This window comes from Lygodium microphyllum, chromosome 28, assembly GCF_053477565.2.
Source record: "Lygodium microphyllum isolate KBCC chromosome 28, Lygodium_microphyllum_v1.1.10, whole genome shotgun sequence".
NCBI lineage: Eukaryota > Viridiplantae > Streptophyta > Polypodiopsida > Schizaeales > Lygodiaceae > Lygodium > Lygodium microphyllum.
In genome coordinates, this window is record NC_141162.1 from 59597940 (window position 1) to 59608258 (window position 10319).

Sequence of the window (10319 nt, forward strand, 5' to 3'; positions counted from 1 at the left end):
ACTATGAGATTAATCTCTGAACCATGATCAACCAATGCAACATAAGGCACCTGTTTCTCTCCAATCTTTACCATCGTCTCTGTAGTTGCCCTAGCCCAATGGCTCTGCGAAAAGTGACTACGCGGTATCATGACAGGCTCATCAATTTCAGCATAATGCATAGGCTGAACCCTCTTCTCTACCTGCGGAAAAACAGAAGCATTATCAACCATAACCTCATCCTCATCCTCATCCAACTCCCCAATCAAAACTCCCTGTGTATCAGTGGTAGACAATGCATGTCTTTTCCTCTTCAAAACCTCCTGAAACTGATCATGAAACTCTCTTTTTGAGATGCCCAAAACTTCAGAAATAGTGAAAGTCACCTCACTGCCAAGTATCTTATCATTAAAGATTTTCTTCATGTCTGTAGATGTCTCAATATCAGACATCAATCTGAACCCTGGCTGCTTTCTCTCTCTAGGCTCTTGCCTCTTTTCTCTCTTTTGAGCATCCTCCATCTGTCGATCTGGCCCTGATCGTGAAGACGATCCTGCAATAGGTGGAGTAACAAACTCACCCCCTCTAGTCTTCTTAGCTGCACTTGGATTTTCTTCATCCCTCTTACGCTTCTCCTCAACAAATACATCTGCACCATGAGATTTAGCCAAATAAGCATAAATAGAGTACCTGTCAACAGGCGAGTCCCAACCTGTCTCTGATCTAATGCTAGAGCCTGCACTAGTCAAAACAGTTTGCTGAATTTTCCCCTTGTTTGCAGTCTCCATAGCATAAGTCCATAGCGCGGACTGAGTCTCTGATCCCTTCTCAATCTGTACTCCATATGCAGAAGCATCACCTCTAGCTGTCACATAAGAAGTACGCGCAGCCATGTCCTCCACTAACTTCTTCATTCCACCTTTACCAAAGTTAGTAGCAAGTGGAGCTCCTGTCTCAGTCAACCAAATCTTACCATCTTGCCCCCAATATACCAAATTCTGCCTCCTTGCATCCTGGAAAGAGTCACAATCCCTGCAATGCTGATGGTCTGTACTATCACACCAAATACATCTCCGATCTCTCCTAGGTGCAGTAGGAGCGCTAGAAGAAGCAGTAGGCACAGTCGAAGCAAACTGCTCCTTCAACTTTCCCACCAGCTCCGCTTTGACTGACTCCAGTGTCAAATCTGTGATGCCTTTGATTATGTCATCAAGAGAGGTAGGCACCGATGGAGCGGATGGTTTTGGAGCAGAAGGTGTAGGCATCGGTCGTGGAATAGGAGGAATAGGTGGAGTGGAAACAGTAGGCACTAGCATAGGCCAAGAAACTGGCTAAGGAGGAGAAGAAATAACAGGGATAGAAGTAGGCATAGGAGCTGATGATGGTGTAGGTGTCATGGAACCATTCTGTAGGCGAGTCTTCCATATCCTCCTCTTGGTCAAAGTCGAGACTACATCTCGAGCATCCTGCCAATCAATTTTAAGACCCATAGGCTTCATGCGATCTTTAAGAAGCTCACCCAATTCTTCTTGAAGAGCAAGATCTACAGCTTGCAAGAAAAGCTCAACTTTTTCAACATCCAATGCTCTTTGTTCAATGGCATCAAGCTGACTATACCTCTCTTCAAATTCTTGAATCAACTCTGAAGCAGCTAGACCTTTGTTTGGCATGTAGACCCACTCTCGGAATGACCGCCGAGTCACCATACCAAAGTCCTCAAGGAAGTATTCTTCTTTCAAGGCCTTCTTAAAATCTTGCCAATGTTATTTTGAATAAAAAGATCAGTCACTTTTGTCCTCAAAGCAGGTGTGACAAGACGAAGGAAGTACTTACTCATAAGTCCAGCAGGAACTCCAAAAAACCCCATCTTGATCTCATATGTCTTCAAATATGCTGAAACATTACGCCCATCAAATAGCTTCTTCTCATTCTCAACTGCTTCAATAGCCTTAGTCGCGCTGTTTGCATTCTCCTGCTCTGAATAGAGTTGCCTTTGCTGAGACAATTGCTGTTGATGCAATTGTTGTTACTCTGCATATACAATTGTGTTTGCTGATTTTGGAGCTGCATATACATGGACATATTCTGCAAAATCTGCTTTAGATCCTCCGTTGAAGTACTTGACACAGCAGTCATTGATGGAGCTGAAGTAGACGCAGCTGGAATTGTAGAAGAAGCTGAAATAGAGGCTGAAGTATCTCCCATCCTGAAATTTCTGCGACGCTTTCACGTCGGGTTCACCAAAGATGTCGAAGGGTTTTTGAAAGCAAAGTCGCAACCACAGAGGTTCTTGAGAAAGTCCAAGGCAGAAGATAAATCAAAGTAAGATCAAACTTCATTCAATGTACCCTCAAGTTTCAGAAAAGATATGATGCTGAAATTTTGTTGTAGTTCTTGAATGAGCATAACTGTTAGTAGTGGAAGCACGGAATATTACAGAGAGGAAGCTTGCAGCCCATGGTTATAGTGTTGTCCTCAAGTTTCTTCAGAAAGCACAGCAGCTGTTTCCAGGATTCAATAATCTTACACAGATGTTTACTATTGTAAATGTCCACATTGCAGCTCAGAAAAAGATCAATGGAACCAAGGTTGATTGGTATGGCATAGGGCTGTTGACATCCTTGTCAAAATAAACAGTATAGAAGGTTGACTCTTCTTCTTCATTCAGACAAGAATAAATTTTCAGGAGCAGAATTTGTTTTTAAACTGATTGGAAAAGTGTCACAGATTTTATCTGACAAACAACAGAGATTAGTTCATGATTCCAAAAGGGCAAAACAACATGTTTCTTCTAGCTTTGTGACTGCATATACATCATGTCAAGGTAGATTTCCAGTGATGTTGAGGTTCTTTGAATTGAAATGAATGCAGGAATCATCATCAAATGACAACCACAGTATTTGAGAAGAGCAACATTGATGAAGGGTAGAATGATTTTTGTTTTTAAGCATGTTCATAGGAGCTTCAGGTGTCTTCCTCCTCATCTTTTGGAGTAAAATCATTGACAATGCTGAATATCTTTTTGGTTTCTTCTGAATTTATGTTTTTGATCATGTCTGCAACTGTCTAACATGTAAGGTCTAAAAGTTCCTTTATGTTGAGATAATTAGCAGCCAAGATGAGATCGAAGAGGGTCTGCTAATCAACCTTGATGAAATCTGCGTCGAATGCCTTGATGTCATCTTCAGAGGCTCGTCTACAAATTCTTCTTTGTCGTCCTTTGCCGCTTTTTCATCATTCTCTTCATCTTCGTCTTCCTCACCCATCTATGTCATCATCTTCTACTTCCATAGGACCTGTGCACCGCAGCGATCATAGAATTTGCTTTCTCTGCTGAATATGTAGACCACAGCCGCGGAAGCCGCATGACAGCTATCATCACAAGTTGCAGGTTTCAAGTTTGTCACCTTCGGATTTCATCGTCACCCATCTGTCGTCGACTTATCTTTCATCACTTTGCAGAGTTCCTAGTGTAGCTTGAATAAGTCAAAAGCTTTAGTATAACCATCCAGAGTTAGCCCTTGCTTCAACGCTACGTCTTCTCTTCTGATGTCCTTGTACACTTCATCTTCAGCATCTTCGGCTCTCTTCTTCAATCCTGTTCGTTCCTCCATTCAATCTCTTGTTCTCTCTCCCAGTGAAGTAGCAGAATCCCTTCCCTCTTTTCTCTCTGACAGTGCAGAGTATCCTTTTTCTATTTTCCTTCCTTTTTTTTTTCACGGTAGATCTTCCCCTTTAGCATTCTGATTCTCCCCCTTCCGCCTTCTGATTCCCCTTCAAAATGTCGTATGCAAGATCAATAATCCTGGAAAAAATTCCCCAAGCTCGATTCCAAAAACAAAAGCTCCTCTGTTCCTCCCTATTCTTCCCGCAGAGTACCATTTCTCCTCTTCCTCTGTTTTAATCCTCGTTTCCTTTTCGGGCTCTCCCTTTTTGCTTTTCCCTCCCTCTTTAGCTTTTGAAAAAATCCCTCCTTAGCCTCCTCCTTCCGTGTTTTCTTTTTCATTTTTGTTTCTCCTCAAATTAGCTTCCCTCCCAGAACTAGAAAAGCACCCCTCCAAGGAAAAGTAGCCCCAAAGTAGCCACGGGCTGTAATGCCAAAGAACCTCAATCGAAAGTGTTCCCACTCGGAAGAAAACATCCCATGACCATGAAAGAGACATTTGAAATCAAAACTGCCTTCAAATCTAGTCGTTCAGGTGTTGCAATCACAATTTCAGCATCACATGAGCTTAACCCTTCAATTTGATGCAGAACAGAAGTCTGCGTGTGTAAGCATATTGAATGCATACCAAAGGTTAGCTTTAAGAGTTTACAAACTTTTCTGATCTGTAAAGTCCGCTCAGCTGAGTACACGAGCAATAGTGCTGATGGATTTTGGCAAGCAGTGGTTCCATGCTCAAGGGCAAGCTGCACATAAGCCTCATGTTCATATGAAAATTCACTGGTCTTCTTAAACTCCCTTGTCGATACCATTTGTATCTTCAGCATAAGCAAACAACTTGGGAAGCTCGAAAAAACCATACTCATTGCAGATCTAGAACCCATTCTCCTTCTAATTTGTTTATACCAAATATCAGATTCAATCCCAAACAGCGCTTGTCTCTTCTGTAAAATTGAACATGAATCAACTGAAAGCAAAATGTTCAAGCAAAGCAAAGCACAACGTCTACGTCTAAGTATGTACAAAGTAACAAATCTCACGCGCAACTTTTGGGTGGTTTTCACACCTCGAATGCGCAGCAATACGACAACGTAGTGCAAAACTTTACATGAGACCTCATTTCCTTGAAGAGGTTGACAACATTGACGGATTCCAAATCTGGGGAAAATCTATACATCTCCATACTCTTTTTGAAAGAGAATGCAATTATTCAAATAAAGTTGTAACATTGTTGTCACTCCATCCGGGTGATGTTTGAAAATGCAACAAGCTTGGAATTGTTCTTCTAAGCTTTGAAATATGTGTTCACTATACAAGGGCTCTTTTTAATATATGTTGGGTATAGTGTTCTCTTTCATGATCCTCTTTCATTTTTGCTCCCTCCCATGATATGTGAGCATCTTCCAATACTTTGAGTCAATGTGTTGCCACCATGTCTAAGTCTTGGGGTCCTCATAGCATTTCATTGGATGCTTTTGCCTTCACATAACTTGATATGGAAGTAGCTACTGATTTACATCAAAATGTACATCTCAATGAAGAAATAAGAGAAATGGTGCAAAGCTTTACATACATTTCCTTGAAGATCTTGGCAATTACCCATTTTTTGAATACTAAAAAGGAAGCACTCGAATAACATACCCATAAGTTTCTCAAAACCATATGATGTGACCTATCATTAGAAAGCGCTTGAAAAATGGAATAGATTGAGCTATAGAGCGCTCGATTGAGCTATACAATCAAAGCATCCCAATCTAGCATACGAAAGCACCTTCTTTGCTTCAACATGAGATTCCAAAAAGATGCAATTGTAGCATAGACATGCAACCATGGCATCTTCAAACAATGATGCATCACATATACGTTCTTGAGCATTTTCTAGCATAGACATGTGATTGGTTGCATCGTGCAGACATGCTCTCTTTGCTTGTGCCTTCTCCACACCTTGCATTGCCTTAAAATAACACACTTGTGCATGGTGTGATATATACATCCCCTTGCATATCCAAGCCTAGGTCTCCTACTTTAACCACACAAAGTAAACAATACCGTCAATGCCATATATGCAAGCTCCTTACACTTTAGTACTTGTAAGAAATCACACCCTATGCCCAGAACAAAGAGCTTTGCTTCTCTGGCCTTCATCGAAGAGTTATTTGCCAGTATCATCACGCTTCTCTATGTCATGAAGGATCTATTATTGTTCATCAGCTTATTTGGTGCTTACACAAAGTGTATGTACATATCACCAACTTCTCCAACCATGCCCTAGAGCCAACTTGCACTTTGTCTTCTCATGAAAGTGGATCACACATTAGAATTTTAAAGTAGAGAGCATGGTTGCAATTTAAATATCATTGGAAATTTAGACACACATCACCGGCTGCATTGGCTATCCTATCGCATTCCCATGGTGAGTTGGGAAGGAGTTCCATGAAAGTAGGAAACTCTATTAAATCCTTTGTGAATTTTTTGCTAAATGGTAGAAGTAGAGAAACAAACATGGTAATTTCACCCTCATCACCTAAACAAGTCATAGAATGCCTTTAGCTTCTCCCTCTCACCACTACTACATACACAATCACATGTTGCATTGGTCATTCTAGCACCAACATGGGAAGGTGCTTCCAAAATTCATGCAATGTGTTTTTGAAATTGCCATAGCCTTTTCATGTCCCCTTTCAAACTGACCATAGGAAACCCCCCTTAGGATATTTTTGGTGTTTTCACCTCCGCAAGGAAAAGCGAGTATCTTCCTCAACAAGCATAGGGTTGGCCAAAAGTCCACTAAAAGTTACTAGTTTTGTCTTACTCTCGTGAAAGGTTGAGCGCAAACTGAAAACTCCCAAAATTTGGAGTCGTAAACGCATGGACACCTAACTTGAGTGGGATAAAGATCCTAACGATTGTAAAAGGCTGTTCGATAGAGGGAAAGGCGAGACGGCGGGATGTACTTGTCCAAGCGAGTGGGGAGACAAAGAACGGTCACCTGATGGGAATGAGGCACCATGGGCCTAACTAGAGCACTAATCCGAGGCTGAATGAGGATGATCATGCCATACCACAGCGCAAAAGGAAAGGACAAGACGACAATTATTAGCTGGTTGACTTATTGCGGAGACGATGTTGTCACAGTAACCAAAAGATTCTCGTGAAGTAATTTGCTTGTGCATTAAGCGGACGACAGACGTTCCACCAGCTGATCCGATTGCTGTTGCAACCACCGCCGCTACTGGAATTCCTTCGTTCGGCCGCCGCGCCGGTCAGCTGGTGGCTCTCCTGGCTCGGCGGCCAATCTTGGTCCCAATCTTGATGGAAATTGGCATTCTGACCCAATATAAACAGCGGCGCAGGTAGATCTAATAGTCCGCAGTATCAAGTACAAGCTCCATTATACGGATACACAACTGTGTGTAATTCAAAGGGGGCGACGCCATTAAAGCAGGCTTCCAGCCGCGTGTGGAGCGAGAGAGCAAAAATGGTGCAGCTGCGGCATGCGCTGATAAAGATCATATTGATGCAGGCGGCCGCCATGAGCAGCTGGTTGCTACTAATGATGAACGTCACCCAGCCGGCTCGCGGGGAGACGACGCGGCGCTACGAGTTCCACGTAAGCAGTCATAATGTCGACCACCGGCGATTACAAATGTAGGCCAATTCGACTAGAAATGTTTAGAGATGAATTCGTTTAAATCGCATCGCTGCCTGCCCAGGTGAGGATGGCGAATGTGACACGCCTTTGCTCCACGAAGGCCGTTCCCACCGTGAACGGCGAGTTCCCGGGGCCGACGGTGGTGGCGCGGGAGGGCGACCGTGTGCTCATCAAAGTCTCCAACGAGCTGCCGGCGGGCAAGAACATCACCATCCACTGGTAATCCATTCACTATAAGAATCGCCAGTTAATGAATTCAATATATCAGGAATCAGTTTTCATACAGAGGATAGAGGCACTGATAATAATCAGTTATTACGTTAATGTGCTGTCCCGCTGCGTCCGCGGCCAGGCACGGCGTGAGGCAGCTCCGCACCGGCTGGGCCGATGGGCCGGGGTACATCACGCAGTGCCCCATGAAGCCCGGCACCGCCTACACCTACAACTTCACGCTGGTCGGCCAGCGCGGCACCCTGTGGTGGCACGCCCACCTCACCTGGATGCGCTCCACCGTCTACGGCGCCCTCATCATCCTCCCCAAGCAGGGCAGCACTGCCTACCCCTTCCCCTCCCCCGCGCAGGAGATCCCCGTACTGCTGGGTAACTATTAACTATCGTAATTTATACCAGCCACCGTCGCATACACATCGTCTAAATAGTTCGTGATGGATCAGTGCTAGCAGCTGCAACATTCTCAGCAATAAATTACTAATTGTGTTGAAATTTTCAATCAATCAATGCTAATTAATCTGGCGAGCAGGCGAATGGTGGAAGGCCAGCGTAGACGCTGTGATCAAGCAGTCGACGCTGACCGGAGGAGCGCCCAACGTGTCCGACGCCTACACCATCAATGGGCAGCCAGGAGCCCTGTATCCCTGCTCCAAAGCTGGTACTTACGCAGACATAGATTGGCCTCATTCATCACTGTCGATGGAAACGGCATCAAACACTAATAACGTCTTCAATGGGTGCAATGTTGATTGAATTATAGGCACCACCGCGCTGAGAGTCAAGCCGGGCAAGACGTACATGCTCCGCATCATCAACGCGGCCATGAACGGGGAGCTGTTCGTGAGCCTGGCCAACCACAAGCTGACGGTGGTAGAAGTGGACGCTGTGTACACCAAGCCCCTGCAGGTGGACCGCATCCTCATCACGCCGGGGCAGACCACCAACGTCCTCTTCACCGCCGATCAGACGCCCGGCGCCAGCTACTACCTGGCAGCCAGCCCCTACATCGCCCCCAATGTCACCCTGGACAACACCACCACCACGGCCATCGTCTCCTACACGAAGGTCGACGATGCCTCCTCCTCCATGAATAGTAATAATATAATCAGTATGAGCCCTCCGCAGCTTCCCATCATGCCGGCCCTCAACGACACGTCCACCGCCGCTCGATTCAGCACCAGCCTCCGCAGCCTGGCGTCGGCGGAGTTCCCGGCCAAGGTGCCGCAGACGGTGGACCGCCACCTGTTCTTCACGGTGGGGCTGGCCATCCAGCCCTGCCCGACCTGCTCCCTGGGAGGCAAGCTGGCGGGCGCCATCAACAACATCTCCTTCGTCCTGCCTCGGACGGCCCTCCTGCAGGCGCACTACTTCAAGACCCCCGGCGTCTTCGTCACCAACTTCCCGGACAACCCCACAGCCGCGTTCAACTTCACGGGCGCCCAGCCGGCCGGCCTGACCGCCAAGTCCGGCACCCGCCTCAGCTACATCCACTTCAACTCCTCCGTCCAGCTGGTGCTGCAGGACACCCGCGTCGTCGCCCCCGAGAACCACCCCATCCACCTCCACGGCTACAACTTCTTCGTGGTGGGCCAAGGCTTCGGCAACTACAACAGCACCACCGACCCCATCAACTTCAACCTCCTTGACCCTCAAGAACGCAACACCATTGGCGTGCCTCAAGGCGGATGGGTGGCCCTAAGGTTTCGAGCCGACAATCCAGGTATTGCTGCAATTCTTGCAATACAGTTTACCTTCCCATGCATGTGCTCGAATATTGCTTGATGGTCTCTTAATAAGCATCGTTGAGAGTCACATATGTGTACACATACACGTATGTATGCCAGTATGAACTTACCTATTCACGAATCTATGTCCATGTGGATGCATACATACATATCTATATCCACACGTCTACATTTGGCGTAAACATGTATGTATATACATGCGTAAATGTAAAAACACACACATGTATTTATGTGTGTAGGCGTGTGTGTAGAGAGAGAGAGAGAGAGAGAGAGAGAGAGAGTGTGTGTGTGTGTGTGTGTGTGTGTGAGTGAGTGAGCGAGTGTGTGTGGGCATGTGTGCAGAGAGAGAGAGAGAGAGAGAGCACTCATTATCAAACAATGGCTTCCAGGAGTTTGGTTTATGCATTGTCACCTTGAGCTACACACAGCTTTGGGCTTGGATATGGCCTTTCTTGTCGAAAATGGGCCAGCGCCTGAGCACTCCTTGATTCCACCACCTTCCGATCTCCCACCTTGCTAATAGTGTATTTTATGTCGACCCATGATAGTTTGACAGTCAAAAGATAACCACTCTTTTCACTCCCCATCCCCTCTTTGGCTTCACACAAGTATTTCCTCTTGGTGCTGCCATGTGTTCTCCTTTCCAAATCTTACGTATTTGGCCGATGAATTTCTTGAGCCTAAGGATTGCAAAGCCTAAGATACAACCCAACATTATTGTTTCTCATCCTCAAGGGACTATAATGTTAGCTTTGCCAAGCTATCCATTAGCTTCCTACAACTACCGTGACATTTAAAGAGAATGCCATTCATGCACTTTCAAAGAAGAAATTTTTGTGGTCTTTAAGGTCCTTGAAAACAACACAACTCTTAGAAGCCACCTATGAAAACAAGATTCCAAAAGTATAAAGAGTTTTGCATTTCTCTTTTTTTTTTTGGAGATAAACATTTTTTGGGTCTCACAATAATACATCATCATGATATGTTTGTTATTACTTACAATATAAATCTCATTATTAAATATCAATACAATGTTGCCCTCATGTAC

General features: G+C 45.1%; 1 protein-coding gene across 1 annotated transcript; it reads left to right on the plus strand.

The window, feature by feature from the left end:
• The first annotated feature begins 6840 nt into the window (after nt 1-6840).
• LOC148011505 (laccase-4-like) lies at nt 6841-10102 on the plus strand. The gene is made up of 6 exons (XM_087670016.1): nt 6841-7253; nt 7357-7514; nt 7648-7895; nt 8056-8184; nt 8287-9246; nt 9661-10102. Exons 1-6 carry the CDS (start codon nt 7122-7124, stop codon nt 9789-9791), a joined length of 1758 nt encoding a protein of 585 aa, XP_087526142.1. The 5' UTR covers nt 6841-7121; the 3' UTR covers nt 9792-10102.
• The last annotated feature ends 217 nt before the right edge of the window (nt 10103-10319 follow it).

Excerpts from the sequence above, each read along its gene's own strand:
- LOC148011505 (XM_087670016.1), top strand. The coding sequence starts at position 7,122 with ATGGTGCAGCTGCGGCATGCGCTGATAAAGATCATATTGATGCAGGCG. Across the intron at positions 7,896-8,055 it reads GGAGATCCCCGTACTGCTGG|GCGAATGGTGGAAGGCCAGC; the intron begins GTAACTATTAAC and ends TCTGGCGAGCAG. Across the intron at positions 8,185-8,286 it reads GTATCCCTGCTCCAAAGCTG|GCACCACCGCGCTGAGAGTC; the intron begins GTACTTACGCAG and ends ATTGAATTATAG.